The 22,358-nt window shown below is 47.9% G+C and overlaps 1 protein-coding gene across 1 annotated transcript in view; it reads left to right on the forward strand.

Moving 5' to 3' along the window:
- The window catches only part of ADAP1 (ArfGAP with dual PH domains 1), a 51,058-nt gene that overhangs the window by 21,478 nt on the left and 7,222 nt on the right, over positions 1 to 22,358 (forward strand). The window contains exon 5 of the mRNA XM_027683591.1: positions 21,043 to 21,155. Within this exon, the coding sequence (XP_027539392.1) occupies positions 21,043 to 21,155 (113 nt within the window). The remainder of the gene's footprint in view (positions 1 to 21,042; positions 21,156 to 22,358) is intronic.

The raw sequence follows: 22,358 nt of genomic DNA on the forward strand, positions 1-22,358 counted from the left end.
GGGATCTTTGTCCATGTGGTTCCTCCTTAGGGAGACTAGGTTGGTGTTACAACAAAACAAAGCTGGGGAAATACACACCAAACTTCCAGTGCTAACTTTTCCCTTCTGCTGCCCCACAGCAGCCCCCAAGTGTAGCTGCCCCCCCGTACTTCACCCTGTGCCAAACAGTGCTCCCTCTTCCACACTGTCGTGCAACTCAGTTGATGATGCTGTTTTCAGCTCTTGGGCTGTTATGCTGGGAGTTGGTTGTTTTCCAGGGTTGTTCCTGAGAAGGGAGCTCAGGGAAAATCCTGTGTCCTGTAGGAGAGCAGCACAGCGAACATCACAGAATCATTTATGTTTTAAAAGTCTCTTAATATCATTGAGTCCACACGTTAACCCAGCACTGCCAAGGACACCACTCACTACACCATGTCCCCTGTGTGTGGGTACAGTTCTTGCATCATTTGGGTGAAATGGGGCTGTTTTGGCATTGTGTCATTCGCAGTGCTGGACCACCAGTTTGCCCAGCTGGTGCAAACTGGTGCCATCAAAGCCAGTCTGAATCACAGTGACACCCATGAGCCCTCCAAGACAGGCAGGAGCGCGGTGCTTGCAGAAGCCACACCACACGCCCTGGCTCTGCTCTCCTCACTGCTTGTGGGGGTTGATACATCTCAGTGGTCACACCAGCAGCTTGGAGGATGCCCCCAGTGTGGGCTGGACCTCCTGTGCCTGGTTATGCAGGGCTCAGCATGGGCAGGAACAGCAGAGAATCTGAGCTGTTGCTTTCTACTCTTGACCTAAACTGTCTGTGAACACAGTGAGGTGGGACCGACACCAGGGCACCCTCCTGCCCACCCCACACCCAGCAGTGTCTCACTGGAGTGTGTGTATATCTCTGTTTCTTCCTAATGCTGTCTCAGACCATTTTTTCTCACTGCTCTGAATTCCCTGGAGCAGTATTAGATTACCAGTTTCAGAGCATGAAACATTTTGTTGCTAATAGAGATGTCAGTATCCATTTTCTCATGTTTGTTGGAAGATTTAATTCCATTTTCCAATCCCAGGGGCTATTTTGCATTCTGATATTTGTTCAATAATTGCATAAAAAATAAGAAAATGCTATATTTGAGTAGTTTTGAGAAACATCCTTTTCCAGGCAGCCGGATGAAACCCCAGTCAGAAATTCAGTGTCTTTCAGAATATCCTTTGGGGAGAGACTGTCTGGAGCCTGAAGATGCCAAGCAGAAGCTATCACAGCCGAACTGACAGACTTAGGAGAAATGAGTCTCGGGACAGGAGTGTCAGATGTGCAGGTCAGAGCTGAGACAGTCATTCAGGGAAGCCTGGCAGGAGGATGCAGCAAACTTCAGCTGCTGGGGAAGGGTATAAATAAGAGGCAGTGTGGGATGCAAAGACAACAGATGCCTCAAAAGGCACCTTGCATAGCCCCCAAACCACTGGGAAACATCTTCCTCATGAGATACAGAGTGATGCAAGGTAGCAGAATCAGAATTGGGAAACAAAATTGGGAGACCAAGACACTTCCCACGTGCAGAAATCCCCAGTGTGGGCAGTGATGAGCATTGGAACCAGCTCTTGAGCTGAGTCTTGGGAAGAGGATCCATGGCCCTGGGTTCAGTCCCTAAATCAGATGCCCTGTCCTGGGGATGTGCTGTTGTACATGTAGTCACAGCCACTTACCCTCGGTAGGACATTGCAGTAAAAATTCCTGTAAGGGAGTTTTTAGAGAGTTTCTGGCTCCCCCAGGAAGCCTTGGAGCACAAGCCCATGTGCTATTCGTGGCTTTCAGCTCCTCTGCCTCCAGTTAGTGTTTCAAACTCTGATGGTTTCATTGTTAATGAGTATATCAGCACCATTGATTTTAGTGCGAGGAGTCAGTTTGAGTTCAGATAGTGCAGAGAGATTAGTAAAACAGTGATTAAATGTTTCGGTGATCCGCTATCGATTCTTAGATACACCCATTTATACATTTGAGCTCTTCATTCAGCTGTAGTGTGAGCTAAATAATTTGTTTGCCCTAGCCAGACTTTATGAAACAAAACATTATTTACACCCCAGCAATCCCAATTAACACCGTGGCCACATCCTTTCCCATAGCAGTACATTTGTTGCACAACAACACAGAATGATAACAGTTTTGAGACTTTCACATAAACGTGTTTCAGGTTGGCTTTATCCCTTCTGGTAAATGAACTGGTGAAATTACTGTCAGTCTCCAGCTAATTGTCCCTTTTAACAGAGTTTAATGGGGCACAGGTGCTGAATTCTCCTAGAAACGAGATGGCTGTAATTGCCATCAAAGTCTGGATCTGTATCTCAAGGCAACTGCAAGGTTTGATAAATTTTAAAAATATTTTGATCGGTTTTAAAAAGTTTGGATGTTTTCCCCTGCTGTTTACAGACAGCAGTTATGGCAATGCTTTCCAAAAGTCCTGCTGAAAGTTAGTTCATTTGGGTATTTTTGATTTCTCTTAATCAAAGGGATTTATTTTAACCAAGGGAGACATGGAGGAAGAAAAAGACAACAGTATTTGCAGGGCTGGAGCACTATGATATTATAAACTGATCAAGATGTAGCTGCTCTGACGCACCCCAGGCCATGAACGAGAGAATGGGAATGTGGATGTGGCCAAGAAAGAGCAAAAAGGAATTGTTTTCTCCTTGAACTTTGGCTCCACTGCTTTCATTCTTTATTCATGGGAAACTGGAGCTCCTCAGCTGATATAAATTGTCGTAGGTCCCATGAAAACGGTGGAGGAATCCAGATTTACACCAGCTAAAGATTTAAACCATATCCCTTGGTGTGGAAGTTGAAGGACTCTCTGATTATTTGACTGGTAGTTCCATAGTTGGGTGGGATGGCCTGTTGGGCTGCAGAGTAAGATAATATGGTGTTACTGCAACCTTATTGTCACTATTCAGATGAGCTCTGGTTTATTCGGGTAGTTACTAGGGGTAGCATTTCTCTGAAGGTACCTATTTGCTTGTACTGTCTTTTGTCAGCACCCTAAGGATTTCTTGGCTTATATGTTATTTTGTATTTGTCTGTAAATATGGTGGTAAAATAAATTACAAGACATAAAAGAACACCCGAAAATAGAAAAAATCTGTTAATAGGCATTTTCCATTCCATGAGGCTCTTGCATAATTTGGGCAGCAGTCTGAATTAATTTTTCCCTGCACTCACACAGTTGGAAGGAGCTCTGACTGCAAAGCACTCGGGAAAATGCACGGGACACAAAAACGTCCTTTCTCAGTGTGAGGAAGAGACCCTTATTAGCTCAGTCTGACCTGCAGTGATGTAATGCAGTTTATTTTGAGCCTGATCAGACAAAACAGTGAGCAGTGTTGCAGCTAAAACCCAATTATTTTAACTGACAGACCTCATCCTCTGCTGTCTCTTACCCCATTTCACCTGGCTAGTGGGGAGCTGAGTGTGTCAGAGCAACACCATCTCTGCAGTGTGTTTTTTCACAACCTCATGAGCAAATTACAGGGCTGAGCACACCCAGAGAGCAAACCAGTGCTAATGGCAGCCTAAAAGGGCACGGGTTTTACTGCACTTCAGAGAGCCTGAAGCACCGAGCAGGGAAATAAAGCATCGGCTTGGTCCTGGTGCCCTTTGCTAAGCCCCTAACACACGTGGTCTTTAAGGAGATGCTCATGCAGAAGGGTGTGAAGCCACATGAGAACCATCCCCTCGCTTCACTTTGCAAGCACATGCAGTAAAACCTGGTGGTGGAGGTGGCACGGGGAGAGGACGTGAGGTGACACTGTGTGGGTGGGATGGTGGGTGGCTGGGGACAGGTGGGGTCTTCTGATCTGTGGATGTTTGCAAGAAGAGAGGGTGAGAGCAGAGAGGGCCCACAGGCTCAGGGAACAGGGCATCTTGCAGTCAGTAAGATTTTTATGCTGCAGACTGGTGGGGATAAGGTAGTGGTAGAGTGTGCTGGCTCCAAGGAGGGGCTGTTTTCTGCAGGAGCCTTTCACATACACAGGCTTACCTGTGCCCATAAATCACTGCCTGGCAATACAGCCTGCTTGGGCTCGGCTGCAGCTCCCTTGCAGGGAAGGAGAGTTGAATCAAAAGGGCCAAGGATGCTGGTGAGGAGGTTTAAAGAAAGAGCACAGTCTCAGCTCAGGGCACTGCAGCTGTATCAGGGTCAGGGCAGCAGGTTGTTCCTGGATTGGAACCTGGGTAGGTTGTTGCTTTTTTTTTTCCCTGCCCTATTCCTGCCTTGGCTGGGGTGAATCTGCATTGCTCCATCAATGCTTGTGCTGGTTTATGCTGTCTGCAAGTCTTAATGTGGGACGCTTCTCCCTCCCACTGGAGCTGCTCCACGGTCAGAGCATCGTGCTGTGGGTGGGGAGATGCCCTGTGGGAGTGACTGGATAAGGGTGATACACAGCTGTTGTGTGACACCAGCTCCTTGTGAGTGGGGAGAAGTGCCATAGGTGCTTCCTGTGGCATCTTGGCTGGCGAGACACAAGACACCCATGCTGAGTAAAACAGTTGAATCGAAACTCTATTCTTGCTAAGGTGTTATCAGCTAAATCAAAAGCTGCTTTTAGCACTGGGGAGGATTTGAGCCAGCTCATGTGTGTGGTCGGGATGGTAGCCAGCTGCCATCTCAGCTTCTCTCATGCAGACCAGCATGAAGATTATTTCGTTGTTCTTTTTTCCCCCAAGTGCAGCCCACATCCTTGTCCAGTGTTCCTCTTTATATTTCTACCAACTCCGAGGCAGCTCTCCTGGCTTTTCCCTGGTGAAAGTCTGAGGGTGTCAAGGTGATGCTGTGCTAAGCACTGTACAAACACAGAGAAGGATGGTGGTGTGGTTGAGTGTAAGGTGAGAGCTGGCAGGTGCCGGCTCCTCAGAGAAGAAGAGATGGTGCCCCTCTACAAGGGTAGTTCTGCAAAATACAGGGATGAGGATGATTTTTGAAGTGTGTAAATTATCCCGTTGCTTTATAAGCAAGAGAGAGTGGTGTGTTTAGCCACACAGCAAGCCACATCTGGCTGAATTATCCAAGATGCTGAGAAGCCAGAGGGAGAGACAGATGAATAAGCCTTGGTTCCTTAGGAAACCGAGTTCACAGGAGCACTAGGAGAAACTATGAGATAAAAGCAACCATTTTGAGGGTTACCAGCAACAAGTTGATGGGCTTTGTCCAGGTACCATGTGTGCCATAGGGGAGCGTGGTTGTGCAGAACAAGGTCACCTGCAGTGCCTTATGTGAAATGGGGTGCACCAGGGTGTGCAGGAGCATCCCACTGCCTTTCAGGAGGGGTGTGGTGTTTGGCTGATTTGGGTTTGGTGTGTGTCTGAGGTAACACACCACCATTTCTATGCTGTGCCTGAACACCAGCGTGGCCGTGGGTGCGAGGGTGGTTGTGCCTGGCCACAGCACGGGGCACTGTGCTGCCTCCCTCCTCTGACCTGACAAGGTAGAGAAACACTTCAGCGTTTTTTTTTTTCTTCCCCTTAAACCTTGTCTCCCTTCCCCCAGTCCCCTATGAGCTTACAACATCTCCTTGTGCTAAAAATAGCCCTCGGTGTCAGCGCGGGCTGAGCGAAGCCGCTGTTGCTCCACCTGCCCTTTGTTCGAGGGGCTGCAGCACAAACCCGGGGCAGCCCCCGGGACTGTTCGATGCCGGAGCTGCTCCGCCGGTTGATGTCACCGGCTTTGCGATGGCAGCTCGGAGTGGTTTGTAATTGGGCCGTGAGCACTTCGTTAGGAAAAATCACTTTATCATCTCAGCTACCTGTTCGGTGTGTGAAGTAGTGGAGGAATCTCTGCAGAGCAGTTGCCATGGTTTGTATTAACGTACCAAAAGCGAGTGATGGCCATGCAGGTATTGCTGGTGAGAGCAGCGGGGTTTGAATTGTCGCTTTATGAACACTAAGTCACATTAGGCTCTGAATACCAGAATAAAAGCTTTAGTGCCACATAATGCTGCGAAATTATAAATGGCCTTTAAAGCCCTGGCTGTGTTATGCGCCTGTAAAGTGAATTGTGCCATGCAAATAAAGAGTTTTATTTTCCCCTCGTTCTGTTTTTTTGCTGGCACGTTTCCCATAGTGCCAGTGGCTTGCCTCCTGATTTACACCATATATAGAAATGTAGAAAAAGCCTAATTATAACCGGCTCTTCTAGCATTTTTTTGAGTTGAACTTCTGAAAATACTGGCTACATCTGTAACCTCGATCCAAAGGTCTGAGTTTTTCAGAAGTTTCTGTGAGTCTAAATCTCTATTTAACCTCAATGCAGATGTGGCTGATGGGCAAACAGAGCTGTCAAAAGCTTTAGCAGGCCTTGATCTTAGTCCTTAGAGAGGAATTTTCAATATAAAGAAATAAGTTAATTTATTTCTACTTATTAGCCTCAAAGAGAAGTTGCTGCTTGGCTCCTATTGCTTTTTAATATCACTGTTATCTGATGCTAGTTGTAAAATGGATTAAATTCTCTTCTGATGCTTGAAAGGTTTAAGTATTAGAGCTGAGCTTTGAGGGAAACTCGGTAATTTTCTGCTCTGTCCTTTGCTGATGGGAAGCACTAGTTTTCGTGATGCAGGGCAGCAGCGTGCGTCGGGAAAATGCAGCTGTCACGAGATCCTCACTGAGGGATGCTTTCTGCTACTGCTGTCTTAGGCCCTCTTTCCCATCCCTGTAAAGCAGATCCCTCATAGACCTAGAGATGGAAATAAAAAAATAATAGTAGCGTGGTTAAAAAGCAGCACAAATCAGGGTAGCCTGGTATTTTGTTGAAAATTCATGTTGACTTTTGCGAAGCAGAGATTTGGACATGAGAGGGGAGATGTTTTGTGGTAGGAAGTCATGATACCAGTTCCCTGCGGGCGGCGTGTGCTGGTGCTTGGTGTGCACGCTAGGATTGCATCACTGGTGCCTCCTGTGTTAAATCACAGTTTCCAGTGAATTCCCAGCAGCTGGTTCCAGTATTTGGCTGCACCAAAGCTCCAGGTTTGGCTTTTACTGGATTTCAGCAAAACTGTGTTCCAAATCTCTGCACTCAGTCTTGCCCTTGTCCGTAAGGTCTTGGCTGGTGGGTCCCAAGGTCTGGCTGCATTTTCACTTTTCCCAGCTGACACCAGGAGCAGTTCCTCTGCTTGGCACTGGCACACCTGGCAGTTTGTGTTTGCGCCCTGTGGGAGCTGGAGATGGGACTGATCTCTGAACACGGCTGGATTTACGTCTGAATGAGGAGCCCAGGGCACAGGGATGCTGCACCTCTTTGGCACGGACCTCTGCCCTGTCTCAGTGTCCCAGAGGGTGATATGATTGGGCAGGGACTGTACTGGAGAATTTGGCCTCTTGGCTGAGTTTTGCAGCCTGCTGTGAGCTCGGTGCTGTGCAAGTTCTGCTGATGCTTCTCTTCGTGGTCGTAGGAACCGTGGGGGAGCATGGCAGGGAGGGATGCAGGGAGGAATGTGGGAGGGTTGGCTAAGTGACAGCAGGTTCTAACCCTCTCCAAAAAGGATGCAACCTCATCACAGCTTGCTTTTCAAGGGAGCATAAGAATGTTTTAGCACTTCAAGGGTGCACAAGAGTGTTAAGTGCAGATTGCATCCAGTGCTCTGGGTGCTCCATAGATGCCCTGAAAAAGCAGCCCCTGTCCAGAGGTTATCACGAGAGGGCTGGGGGCGTGAGTGTCCAATGGACAACTCCCAACCCTGCAGTTCTCCCAACCCAGCACCAAGGTCACTGGAGGCTGTTGTCGGGAGGGGGTTAAAGCACAAGCATCCTTCCAGTGAGCAACCTTGCCTGGCACGGAAACCTCCTTCTCATGCTGCCAGAGCCACAGAGACGCTTCTGTTCTCGGGGCACTGACATCAGCTGGGACGTGAGTCACGCTGGGAGCCAGGCTTGGTGGGCACTGGTCCCACTGCCTCCCCACACCCTGGGTGATGCCTTGCTTGGTGGGTCCGAGTCCCCACGCTTGGTCCTCACCTGTGCAGCACCTGGCACGTGTCAGGTGCAGTGTTTGCAGCCCCAGGAGCAGGGACTGATGCCCCAGTGGGTGGATGTGAAGTCTGGCATCTGCATCCATGCCCTGGCATTTGTGCTGTGGATTTTGGGTACAGAAAAGGGGGACTAAGGCCTGGGTTATTTTTTTTCCCCAAAACTTTTCCCTAATAGGGAGGAACAGTTGAAGATGAAAGGCTCTGGAAAAAATTTAAATGGTTGAAATAGGAAAGTCAAAAATATGTTCAGCTGAAGCAGATGGGACACTTTTGCTGGTGCTAAGTCTCCTTTTCATGTCTTTCCAATATAATCCTTTATGTGTTTAACATTACACAACTCCCTGTCAGGACTTGCTCCAAGAAACCTTTCCCCATCCTCTCCTTGGAGGTTTGATGGAAATGCAGTCATTCCTTTAAAACAAATATATACTTCTTCTTCCTCGGTGTGCCCTGGCACTGCTACCACAAGAAAGGGATGGGGGGGGTGATGCTGTGCAGGTCACTTCTGCTCTCTGCAGCCTCATCCAGAGCAGAGCAAAAACTGACACAACAGCCTGTCTCCAGGGTGAAAAAATACTGAGCTAAATTGCCTTGAAAGGAAAGGGATCCACTTGAAAAAATTCACTCAAGAAACCAGCAGCAGATCTAATCCCCAGCCAGACTAACAGCATCCTTTGCAGCATCTGCAGTGGGTCTGGGTAGGGCTGTGGAGGGAACAGGCCCTCCTGGGGAGCTGCCTGTGGTGGGTCCTGCTCAGCCTCACTCCTTGTTAACAACTCCACAATACAAATGATGTAAACATCAAACACGGACTTCGCTGCACTAAAGACAGCACATCAAAGAGCTGTTTAACAAACTAAACTCATGAGGAGGATGCAAGGGGAGATCACAGTGTGTTTGTCTTATTATTATTTTTTCTTGTGCAAGGGGAGCAGGCCCATGGCAGGGACCCACACGTGGCATTGTTCCCGTGCCAGGATGCACTGACGTCTCCACAGAACTGTCATCATATGACCAGGAGCTGGAGCAGCCTTTCAGTGCCTTCCAGGACATTTGGAAGTGCTGATTCAGACACAGTCCAACCCCTCTGAAAGAGCACGGCCGCCTCCTGAGGCTCTGTTGGAATCAAAGGAAGATGCTGCACCATTTCCCAGACTTACTAAGGAGAGACTGCTCAAAGTCACCACCAGAAGGCAAAGCAAAGGGCTCCAAACGCAAAAGCCTTTCTTTTAGAGTTAATTTTGGAGCATTTTTATTTTTTCTACCTCTCTGGGCCATGGCAAGAGGCCAATGACTGCTGTTACGCTTTCCAGGAAATCCATGAACATCGCAGTGACAAAGTGATGGGGCGGTGATGGATCTTACAGATAGCTTCTGTAGGAAGAAAAACATCTAGCAAAGAGAAATACTCTGATGTCTTCAGCTCCCCTAAAGCAGAAAAGCATTTAGGCAGCCAGAAATCGCAGGTGAGGACCTGTGGGTCTGAACTTGGAGGAGGAGGAGCAGTTGGCCAAGCAAGGTGTTGGCAGCCAGCTCTGGGAAGGGGGTAGCACCACTGTGAGCTAAAGCTGGATGTTCACAGCTAGTTTAGGATCCAGCTATAATTTTAACAGCTGGTTCTGTCAAGCTGCCTTCAGCATAGCTCTGATCCAGCTTCTATAATTAGCCAGAGAGCAGCAGCTCTCGTGCAAAAAGTAAGGCAGCAGCAATGCTCATTGCAGGGGAAGCAGAGCAACGTGGGAGTGAACCTTGCTGAAAGGGGTAAGGGCTGCCCCATGAAATTTTAAATAGTTGGAGGTTGGTCTTTTTTTTCCTCCATCTAAGCACTTCGTGCAAAATGTTTCATTAGGGGTTTTTTTGGCCTCTCAAAAAAGCACACCTAAGAAATGTTGTTTCATTTTGCATCATCCTTAACAGAAATATTTACATTTGTCAATTCAAATCAAAAGCATTTAATTTGTGGTCAGTTTGAGGTCAGCTGAATTTGCTGAACTAGTGCAGTTTCTCATGGGTGAGATGGTCTGAGCCCTTCCACCCCTTGGATTCCCTTGGCAGCTGAATGTGCTACCTGTGTCTTAGGGTGTGCTCTGGATGCTCCCTGGGGATGCCCTGAGCTGTAGGTGTTCCCTGGGAGAGTCAGGCCACCCGATAAGGATAGACTATAAGATCAATAAATGTGTGAAACACCCCAACTATAATCATCATTACTCACTCCTGTCCTTGAGCTTTCCCTATTTGAGGTCAACCACCTTGAAATACTGTATTTTGATATTGCTAAGGCTGCCTATTCTTGTAACCTTGGGTTTTTACAGGCAATAAATGGACCTATACCAACTGGAGAGAGGTGGTCCTCCATGTTTTTGGTGACAAACATTTACTGAAAGAATAGAACCATCCCTTCCCAATTTCTGATGCTTTATGAAGGTAGTTGTTGGGGGTCTTCTGGTGTTTCTCTGTGGTTTTATACTGTGCACGTTCACATTCCCTGTGTAGTGACACAGGACCAAAAGGCTGAGGCATCTTTTTTCTGCTAATGAGAAGGGAGTGACTGGGAAGCAATAGGATAACAAAGGACATGGAAAAGGCTGTTTTCATGGCAACTTGTCCTAGCTTAATTAAATTTCCACTAAAGAAAGATCCGTTTTGCGTTGAAGACCTGTGCAGGGTCGGGCGGTTTCTGTCTCTCACCAGATAAAGAACATTTTCCGGGGTGAGGTCATGTCTTTTTCTGGAGTTTGCCAGAGATGTAGCTGAGCTAGATCAGCCTCGACTCAAAAGTGGGAGTGCTTGCTGATGCTTTTCTTCCCACCACCAGCCCATTTCCACCTGCGTTTTCCCCCTATAGGGAGATCACCCACGTTTTCACCTTGAAATCTCTGATGCAGCAGGGAAGCCTCTGCAGCAGAGGAATTGTCCACACCTCACTTCTTGGATGCTTACAGTGAAACTGGACTTGGAGGTGGCTCCCCAGCTGACTAAATAGGACTGGTTTTATAAATCCTGCTGCAGTTGAGGTGCAGACAAAGCAGCCACCTCCAGTTTCATAACCAGGGCAGGCCATGAGGGACATGGTTATGTGGCACAGCAGTAACAAACAGTATATCCCCAAAATACCTAAAAGGCAAGGAGGCTGCTCCACAGGGAGTGAATTTCAAACTTTCACGCATTGCAGAGGCTGGAAGAAAAAATTTTAGCCCAGCAAAGTCGATGGGGGTTTTGGTCAATGCATTACTGGGACAGAATTTAGCCTTGATTTATATCATTCCAGGAGTTCATTAAGTGGGATTACACTGCTCCAGGGGATGGGGAGGTGATAGTTTTAGAAAAATCAAGGTGTGCAAATGTCCTTGTGCAACCTGGAGGTTGCGGCTGCGCTGCCAAATGCTCCTCCCTTGACAGCACAGCTGCCAGATCATCCTGTACTGGCTGATTTCTGGGACAGCTGTAACACCAGCAGCCAAGAGAGGAACAAGTCCTAAATTTAAGAAAGCCCCTCCTTTCCTGCATAAAGTTTTGACTGTAAATGTATTGAATGCTCAATAAAAGATATTCAGGAGCCATTAGCACTGCAGCAGATATGCTCAAAGCCTTTTGGATTTCTCTTCAAAGCAAAGAAAGAGGAATGTTATGTGCATGTGAGAATGGGTTTCCATGATTTATATTTGTGTGGCAATGCTGCCTGTGTGGGGGAAATGCTTTGTTCTAGGATGCCCTGGACAGAGGGTCTTAAACCTGTCTGAAGTTTGTGGTGAACTTCTCTGCTGACTTCTGTAAAGCTCTGTTGGGGGGTTAAATTCATCTCATCCTTCCTTGGATTGATCTGTGTGAGCAGCTGCCCAGGCTGAGATTTTATTTATTGATGTGGGTAAGAGACTCCTAAAGATCTAAAGTTATTCAGGGCTTGGAGGCTCCTGATCCCATAGCTGGGGTTCGAGGATGCCTGTGTGATATCCAGAGCTTCAGGTGGTCCCTGGTGCTTTGCAGGTGTTTCGAGCTGAAGCCTCAGCAGCAGGTTGGTGCAGCTCATCTGTGGTGCATGTGGAGGGTAAAAGTCTCCTCATCCCCAGCTCTTTCAGGGTGTCACCTCTTTGCTTTCTGCATAGGACTCATTGCAGTTGCATGTGAGGGCTGCATCTGGCTTCCCCCTCGCCTTGCAGAGGTCCAGGCAGGACCAGCTCTGTGGTGGGCAGGGGGGTTGGGTGTGGGATGGAGGCAGCAGTTCCTCCAGATGCCAGGAGGGAAAGCTGCAGAACACCTTCCCGTGCAGCTTCTGTGCAAGTAACTCACAGTGGCTGCAGCAAGGATTTTTTTTTTTTTAAGTGTTTATGTCTTGCCCAAGGAGGATCCTCGCCCTGTGATTTGGGAGCGGTTTGGCTTTCAAAATTCAGCTCCTGAAGTGAACTGCTGTACAGGTGTTATTATGACTTAGCACTGCACGCCTGTCCTTAAACGTTTTCTTGCCCAGCTCTCCATCTAAATCAGGCTTTGAGTGCACTCAGTGCTGGTAAATGGGATGAGCATCGCACTGGGAACCTCCCAGCTTTCATCTGCCTTTTATTATAGAAGACTGGCTTCAAAAGATCAAAACCTGAAGGTTATTTACCTGTAACAGGGTTTTTTCTGTGAGCAGCCAGCAGCTCCCAGGTGGGTATGCAGGGATGCCACTCGAAGAGGAAGCATTTGATTTCCAAGTAAAATTAGATTCCACATTCAATTCTCAATAACGCAAGCGCAAGGCTTCCAGAAAAGACATTTTCTGTAGCAAGGGGTTGTAACATCTCCCAGCAGATACAATCGAATTGCTCTGCAGCAGTCAGCTATGGTCTTATCTTTAATATGTAAACACTTGCTCAGTAATTAAGTTACCACGGAAGTTGTACTGTGTCGATGGTCAATTATAAGATAAACTGATAAAAGGGAGGATGTGGCTGTGTTCTCTACCAAACCTGATAAGCCTGAAGCAGACAGGTGAAGACTTGGGAATTGTATATTTTGGTGTTTTCTCCTGATATTTGTTCCCACGCAGCATTTTCAGGGGAGGTGAGTACTCACTGGGAGATCAATATCACTCTGCTAAAAGAAGTTTTTTCTCTGATAAGAGTCCTTTGCACCACTTTACCTTGCAGTCTCTTGCCCACTGGCTGTCACTTCCTGATGCCGTGATTTCCCACCTGTCATGCCGCTGATGGCTGCCCTGGCCCCACAGAGGCACCTCGTGTGTCTCGTTCCTGCCACACTCAGTCGGCACAAGGGGAAAAGCGATCCCATCTAAGAAACCTTCCGGGAGTATGAATGACGGTGCTAATGTCTTTGTCACCTGAGAGCTGCTCCGTAGGGAATCATAACATGTGATTAAAGAAACCAGTTAAAAACAGCTTAGGAAGCTGGATTAGGTACATGATCTCTTATTATGGCTCCTTTTAGCTGACAACCCGGTTAAAGAAGAGGGGGTTTGGATTACATGGGGAAACATCAGACCTGACAGGAGTGTTTTCTGAATGTTCGGCTTAGTGGTGTCATGTACAATTTTAATCAGATTTAAATAGTGGCAAACATCACAAGCTTAATGGATTTCAGCTTTATTATTGGGGCTTTGCTTGCAAGCAATTTGGATTTTCAGCTGTGAGCCAGCAATGAAGTGTATTCACAATGACATTAAATGGGACTGGAAACCCAGGGACCAACCTTGCATTTAAATGCCACATGTGTTTGGGGACAGACCTCGTCTTCTTTCTGTCAGACTCAGGATCTTGATGTGTAGTTAAGCTCAGCCCCATTTTTTTTCCATGGATATGGCGCATTTGGCTCTATTTTCCATATTTATCTGAGCAGCTGGGTAGCTGAACTAACACCTTTTTCTGTGACAGTGGTTTTGCTGCTCAGGATGAAGCAAGATGACAATGTCTTTTTGCAGTGATCTGGAGAGTTTGTTTTCCATGCTTGGCTTCAACCTTGAAGTTGTTCTACACATGTTCTAAAATGGTCTCTGTCCTCTGTTTTAGGGGTTGCTCAGCCCATGCTCAGGCTTTGAATGGTTTTGGCTGTGCTGGTTTGGGGTGATTTGACCAGAAGAAAAACAGTCTCTGAGGACACTAACACCTGTATTTCTGCAGAGGTGTGGTCCTGCCTCCAAACTGGCTCTTTTGGGGCATCTTTTTTTACGCTGTGGGAGAAGATGCCTCGGAAGAAATCAATATTGAAGGCGGTCTTGTAAAACACGGTTGACTTTCCTCAGAGGGCTGGTAATGGGAGACAGCCCTGTAGCTCCAGCACTCGGGGACTGAGTATCCAGAGCTGTCAGAGACCAAAGGTACCATTTCATGACAGCTGGTAGTTGAGGTCTGGTCAACTGGTTGGTGCTCCGGGTCCTGCATGAGCAGAAAAAGGAGGAAAAGGGGAACATCACATCGGTGCTTTTCAAATTCCCCTTTATCAGTAAAGGGAAATGTGTGTTCCTTCTTCTTGTGTTTTCTGTGCCACCTCTCACCACCGACCTGAGGTTTCATCTGCTTCCAGCTCTGAGCTGAGCATTAGTGATAGTGTTTTCCCTCAGAAGGCCAAGGAGATGTCTGTATGGTGTTATCTGAATCATCTACTAAATCCTGGCTTTCTGTCTGATGTAGCCATTCAAGCGCTAATTGCCTTTGATTAAGTCAATCGTTTGCAGAGTGAGTGGGTTAATTGGGTATTGTGGAAGCAATCAATCTCATCAGCTGCTTGCATCCATAGCTGAGGCTCGACAATGCAGCGGGACAATAATTGTTTTATGAGCTCCGGGAAGACAGCAGAGGCAGACTGGATGGCAACAGGAAACCCTTCTCTGCAAAATGGCCTTTAGGAAAGGTAATTTGGATGCTAAGTGCTCATTAAGAGAGGACTGTTTGATTAAGAGCTGGGAAACTTGCGCCTCTAAAGCTGTGCGTGCCTGAGAAAGTGGTTGGTGTGGTGTCAGGGTGCTGCACAAGGGAGGTCTTGGGCTCCTTTGCCTGGCTGGGTGAGGTGCGATGAGGACGTGTTGTCTTAACTGTGAATAAAGAGTTCTCTAAAGGGACGTGAAGGGAGGTCACTCCCTTCTCAAGCCTGTGAATGTGAGGTGAGACGTGCCAGGCACCCACCTTACATCGGGTGCACCAAGAGCTTATCTCCCAGGTGTCCTGGGGGCAGAGACTGGTTTCCAGGATCCCTGAACGCATCCTCATTCGCTCCTTGCTGAGGCTTTAATTTCTGAAGCACTGAACTGTGCACGAGCAGCAGCAGCTCTTGGTGGCTCCTCACCTGGTCGGTGCGGGAGAAGCCCTGGGGGAAGGATGCTCATCTCATTAGCAAGCCCTCCAGGTCCCCTCTGCCTCCTGTGCGTCGGGATGCTGAGATCTCCAACACTCCTGTCTCTGCACTGCTGAACATGGGACCAGCAGGAAGCGTATTTATCTGGAGATGACTGCAGAATTGTTTGTAGGGAAGTTATAAGCTCCTCAGCACAGCTGCAGACAGGGAAAACAAAGGCAAAAAAGCAAGCTGCTGGTGCTGTGCAGCAGAGTAGGGTAGTGTTTGCAGCTTTGACTGAAAGCTCTGAGCGGTTTGACCAACCTTGACCCTGCTTGCGGGTGGGCTGCGTTATGTATGGGGAGGATGTGGACAGAGAGTGATGTTTTCACTCCATGAGAAAATTTAGTATTCCTTATTTTACAACTTGTATCGGAATGCAAAGGCTTAAAATATTCAAATTGAAGTCATTGAAATGTCTTGCTTTGATGGTGGCTGAATGCTACAGGAAGAAATATACTAAAACTTAGAGCAATCAAACCAAACCATTTACATTGAGGCCAAACAAGAGGCACACAGCTCTTTAGGCAGCCCTATTACAAGTCCAGTCCGTAGGGAAAACAGAGAATATACCATCTTCTCCATCCAGCCCTCTGACTATGGATGGTGGGGGGTTATTTTGGAAGGAGTGTCCTTCAGACTCTTTGTTTTAAAAGGAGGTTGTGACACCGGGGTCAGGGGCGATGTGAGATGTCAAGGATTCACCACTCAACTGCTCCACATAATTATGCAGTTCCTTAACCTCTCAGAAAGGGTGGGCACATCATGTCTAGTGAGTACCTATCGCCCGTTCTGCCTTAATTAACATCTTACAATGCTAATAACAGCAGAGTGCTCAGCTCCTGACACACAGAGGAGTGGAGATACATACCCTGCAATTTCAGCAGCAAAGTGATGGAGTTGTATTTGTATCTTCTCCAAAGCTCTGAATTGGGGTCAACACACTTTAACTGCTTAGAGGAAGGAAAACCTGCTTCTATAGGAGGAGATGCGCTGCCTGAACTCTAGGAAAATGGGATTGCCCTTGGATTACTCGCACTACATTTTTTTCCTCCTATTTCAGCCTCCCATGCTTTGTCTTGCAGTGAGAGAAGAAGGCAAGAAACCACATAATGATGCATTTGGGCTTGGGTATGGTTTTGCATATGAAACTGCAAAGTAAAGTGCCAGAGAAACTGAAGAGCAGATGTGGTTTTAAGTCCCAGTTTTTAATGCCTTACTTAAGATGACAGAAGCAAAGTCCATGCATGGTTTTTGCAAGACAGTGGATCTGATCCACTGGGTCAGGAGGGTTTTTTTCTTCTCTGAGAACAAAGGCTAAAACTGATTCTGGGTACTTCCTACAATCCACATTCTCAGAGACCAAAACCCCCCATCATTAACTAAGCACTGTAACAGCATTCTGAGGTGGGGAAGTAGCAATATCCCTCTTCTTAAGAAATGGGGAACTTGAACCAATTGCTGGCAGAAGTCAGATGGAAAGATGGTGGCTACATCAGATTTTCGTGATAGAAAGTCCTCTCCCTTGCTTCCTCTGCAGCCTCTCAGACAGCAAGAAGGCTGGGCTACACCAGAGCACCCAGTGGGTCCTGCCAGTTTTACCTGCCTGGCTTGAAGGAGCATCAAACACCAGCCCACCTGAGCTGACACAAGGCCATGCACTATCTTCTTTTCAATCAACCAAGAGGGTGACCCTGTTTTCTTTGCCCCCAGAGTTTTAGCCGCGGTGATTAAGTGAGCGTGGAAGTGCCAGTTCCTTATTTTACCTTGGAAACTGTGTTACAGGTCAAAAATACCCATTTGGGCTGTGTGGTTTCAGGTCGTATTAGATGCAATTTGTTGGCTAACTTTGTCACGACTGCTTGGTGGGTTTTTTGCAAGTGTCACAGGTTTGTGCCAGAGCAGCTTACGAAGGCAAGGGATTGATTTTCCTCCGTGTCAGGCAGCTGAAGTGATGCAGAGAACTTGACATCCAAACAGCAGCGGTGTTAGCAAAGCAAAAATGGTATTTCTAAAGGGTGGCTGCAGGCGCTCTCCAGCAGGTAGTCCTTTCTACAGTCACAGTGGGGTGCTGGTGATCAGTGGGATGATGGCAGGCAGCTGCATCCCTCGTTCTGGGCCTTGGGAGAGTGTTGGTGACATGATGCTGCACAGTCTAACACCAGTGATCAGCAGGTGTTGTAGGGCTAGTGGTTGTGCAGCTTCAACATAAGCAGAACAGCCTTCATAGAGTCCCAGAATGGTTTGGGTTGGAAGGGACCTAAATCTAGTTCCAACCCCTGCTCTGGGCAGGGACACCTTCCACAGGTTGTTCCAAGCCCCGTCCAGCCTGGCCTTGAGCCCTTCCAGGGATGGGGCACCCACAGCTTCTCTGGATAACGTGAGCCAGGGCCTCACCACCCAGGAAGATCTGGATGTGGCCAGATAACTCTAAATATTGCTGAGGTGATTCAGCCCACAGAGACAAGGAAGAGAGGGTTTGGTTTCCAACTCCGATGCCCTCTGGTGTGAGATCTGTTGCCTGTTCAGCCTCCTGCAGTTTTGTTTCTCAGCGCCTTCTCTAGTTGTTTTCACAACCCTTTAGATCAGGACATTGAGGACACGTCTTGCTGACACACTGTTTGCCTGGGGAACCTGTTTGGGTTCATGTTGGGTTCAAGTCCAGTTCACAGTGTTTTGCACTGATGGATGTTGACAGGGATGCAGGCAGCAGGTTTGGGCAGAGTAGAGGAGCAGCTCCCAAGGATGCAGCCCTGGAGGCAGGGAGGGAGGGAGGGAAGGAAAAAGGAAAAAAAAGGAAAGAAGCAAGCAGAAATCTGTACTGAAGAACACTGAAATCAGCAGCTGGCTTTGTCAGAGCAGCCAGGAGCTCTTTTGCTGAGGCAATCTGTCTGGGAAGAGCTGGCATGTGAGGGATAACTCTTAGTTGTGTTGGGTTTTTTTAATTCTTCCTTGCAGTGGAAGGATACTGTGGAGTGGATACTGTGATTTGCCACAAAATGTTAGAAAGAGAAGATCAAAATAATTAAATGTCCCTATGTAAGAAGGGCAGGGAAAACAGGGTTTCCAGCCTGACATCAACACTGCCTCACAGCCTTGTCCTGGGCAGCTCACCAAACCTCTTTGGGCTTCCCTTCCTTCATATATGCAGCTGTTACAGTGCCCATCTGCCAGGTGGCCATTAGGTAGACTTTACAGATTTGCAATGATTTGAGGTTGTCTTTGGGGAGATGCAGAACAATTTTTTCTTCATCCCTTAAGAGCTAAGAGTAATCCCAAAAAATGATGTTTTGGTGGGGAACGGGTTTTACCAGGAATGTCTGCAGCATCCTTTGCCACTCAGATGTTCATAATGAAACACTCAGGATGAGTGAACGGATGAGACCCACAGGCAGGACTTGTGGAGCTGAGCTGCTCTGGGAACTGAGCTCTGTGCCCCCATCGTGCTCTGGTGAGCCAAGCAAACCCCAGGTGGGGATTCCTGAAAGAAAAGATGGGCTTTCCTTCTTCATTACCCCATTTGCATTTGGAGATGTCATTGTCCTTCTCACGTTGTCTCTCCTCTTTGTTGTTTGATGCTGATGTCCTTTCCTCTCTGCCCAGCTCTCTTCATCCCGCTGCAAGATGTCAGCATTCCCCAAATACCAGTGGGGAGGCTCTGAAATCACCTCTGCCATTCAGTGGTGTGAATAGCAGTGACTTTTGAAGTACTCCCCTGCTGCTCCAACTGGCTTGGCATTAAAACCCAGCACCCTTCAGGAACAGAAACCACCTGTCCTTGGTTTCCAAACCACACACTCTGAGAGCAAACTGCTTCACATGCTGCCATTCAGGAGAGCAGTTGGCCATCCCCAGCCATCAGAGCCCCGGCAGCAGCTCTGCCTCGCGTCGAGCAAATCTTGCATTTCATAAACGTATCAGCTGGGCATCACCTCCTGCCTGTCTGTCTCCTGTCAGGAGAGGTTACTCCTATTCAGCTCCATCGTGTACAGCCTCCCTTAGGCTGTGTAGCAGGTTTGCTGATAGAGCCTGGCAGGGAGCAGCATCTGACTCTGTGTCAGTCAGAGCTTCGGCTCCCTGGCAGTTCTACCACGATGGTGATATGAGCACAGCACCTGGGCCACTCCTGCACAGCTGCCCTTGGTTGGGCTTCGTTGGCTTCCTTGGCTATTTCCCCTTGCTCTTGGGGAGCAAGGGAGACTTGGGGCAATCCTGCTCTCTCTGGGTTCTTCTCCTTCTGACTCTGCAAGTGCCCTCCCATGGGGCTTTGTCTAGAAAAAATACCTGGCAAACCCACAGGGTTGAATTGATGGACTGAATGAGCTGGGTCTGCTCCTGGCTTTGAGGAAGATTCTCCCAAGGTGGATGAGTGCACTAGAGAAAGACTTTCAGCCTTGTTATTCTCCTGATGTGTCCGGTATCAGTCCCCTGGGATACTGGGCTGGTGCACACGGGTGACGATGTGGGGTGGAGCACTTCTCCTGCACTGAGGGGTGGAGAGAGCTGGGAGGTGAAAGGATTAGGTGGACAGTGGTATGTCACCACCAGGTGCTGGCTGTGGCCATGGGATAACTGAGGCCTTTGGGCTGTCCCATCTGCATCTCTGGGCAGTGAGAGGGACTTGGTGGCTGCTGGGCCTGCCTGGCTGTGGATTTGTGGGAGTGCAGGCAGCAGGGGCTGCTGGATCTCATGGGGAGAGAGGTGCACATTCTGCTCGTGCTGGCTCACCCTAGGAGTGAGCTGTAATAATACAGGAGGGGTGTCCCTGCTGACAGTCCCCAAATGAAAACACTTGGGCTGGTTCCTGAGGGGCAGCATCCCCCTGTTCAGGGGGGCAGGATGAGGCCCTGCATTTTAAAATCAAGCCCTGCTGCAGCACATGCCCTGTATAGAATAAAGAGACAAAGAAAAAGCTGCTGAGAGCTTTAAATATTTCCACCAGTTCAGCAAGGGTTGCATTTAGCATCACCACAGGCTTGGCCATTGGCTGTATTTGTGGCAGACAGCGATGACTTTGTCTGATGTTGAGTAAAGTCTCTGAGGAACTGGAGAAAGTATTTGGTGCAGGATCTCGTAAGTCCAGTAGAAGTCTGTGTGTGAATTTTTTCTTGCTTCAGGTTTTAATGTCATGGAAGCATTTTATCTCGCTTGTAACTGTAGAGTCAATGTTGAGGAACTAGTTGAGGGATTTTTTTCTGCATCTTTTCATCAGTGGTTTAAATCAAATCTGTATCAGAATGGACAAGTGAAAAACAGGCTGAATAAGGAATTTCTGCACACCACTGGCTTGTAGCAGCAGGAAAGAGAGACATTAATGTGCCATTTGGCATACGGGGAAAAAAAAGGTAGTTTAGCTACTATTTGGAAGTTGTTATAAAACATAATTTTTAATTTTAAAATCCTCATTCCTGAGAGCCAGTAGCAAAAATCGAAAAGGGGTGAAACTAAGAAAGGGAACACCATTTCAGTGGGGCTCTTTGTATAATTATATCTTAAATTGAGTGTCAGAGCAGGGACATCTGAAGCACAAGCTGTTGGAAAAGAACAAGGGTGGAATGAAAAGGGCAAAGCTTAAGGAGAAGGCCTGTTTCATTCGTGTCTCGAGCAAAACAGCCACACACTTGGTCTGCTTAGTTCTGAAGTCAGGGCTCATCTCCTCTTTTTTACCCCAACTCTTTTTTTAAATGGAGGATTTTATCCCTGGTTCTTGGCCATTCCTTTCTGCTGCAGGGTACCGAGAAGGATTTCTGTGGAAGAGAGGACGCGACAACGGGCAGTTCTTAAGCCGAAAGTTCGTGTTATCAGAGAGAGAAGGTGCACTGAAGTACTTCAACAAAAACGACGTGAGTACCTGGGATTGCTCTGTGCAGATCACAGCTGTGAGAGCATCTCTGAACATGGGATCCCTGGGCCACCAGTTTATTTCTACAGTTTCTGTAAGCACTGAATCCCCAGTTGCTCCAGGACGAAAGCACCGGGTACAGCTCACTGCTCTCTTAAATAGGGTTTGCTCGTGCTCCACCACCACAGTCATGGTGAGATGCCCCAACTGGCCAGTTCTGGCTTTGCACCATCCAGCTGACATGGGTTTCATAGTGATGGTTAGCTTGTAATGAAGGTACCACCACCTCACAGTGGTCACTGGAGTCTGAATCATCCTTTGCATGGCATGACATGCAATCCAGAGGGAAAGCTCCCTGTTTTTCAGATCCCATGTCAAGTAGTATGGAGACATTGGTCTTTTTCCCCAGAGCACATTTCATTATTGTAAGTGAGAAATGGAGCTGTAACCATGAAAATTGCATTTGTGATGAATGGATGGACACTCCACTGTTCTGCACCACATATTGGGGGAAGCCAAGGTGTTTTATCTGACCTTTGAGTCTTCCCTGAACATCACAGCTGAGAGCAGCCCAGGACAAACCACCAGACGGTTTTCTCAAGTAGTTGATACAATCGAGGTGTCGTGATGAGCCACAACCTGCACAGGGGGGGAGCATCCACCCACACTTCTCTGTAGCTTTGACAGCACCATCTTCTCCTTCAGCTTGGTCTGTTACAGTGCAATTGCATCTCATGGAGGGGAGAGAGCCCATCCTTACCGAGGGAGAAGTGAAAGTCCCACTAGCCCCATTCAGTCACTCTTGAGTGCTCTGATAGTTTAAAGCTGCTTTGCTTCGTTGTTGACCACAGCTGTGGTGGGAACAGCGCTGTCTAGACATGTCCTCTGTGCTGGGATTTCCCCCTCCGTGGTCACCCACGACGGCTGTGTGTCCATGGCAAGTCCCCAAGTTCCCAAAGTGGCACTAACAGCTCTGCCAGCTCAAGAGTTCTGCGTGGTGCTGGGGACCGTGGCACCACGGCATGACCTTCTGCTGGCCCTTGGCTGTGCCCTAAACCTGGTGTTACCAAGTGCCTGATCTGTATTTGTTGGAATGTCTTATTCACACTTGCTGGTTCACTTCTCAGGGCAGTCCTGAAAGATGGTAAACTTCTGAAGACATTTTGTAAGAAGATGAACAGTGCTATGGTGGTACCTGCCACAG

Source organism: Neopelma chrysocephalum, unplaced genomic scaffold (genome assembly GCF_003984885.1).
Source record: "Neopelma chrysocephalum unplaced genomic scaffold, ASM398488v2 Primary Assembly neopelma1_65, whole genome shotgun sequence".
In the NCBI taxonomy this organism is placed as follows: Eukaryota; Metazoa; Chordata; class Aves; order Passeriformes; family Pipridae; genus Neopelma; species Neopelma chrysocephalum.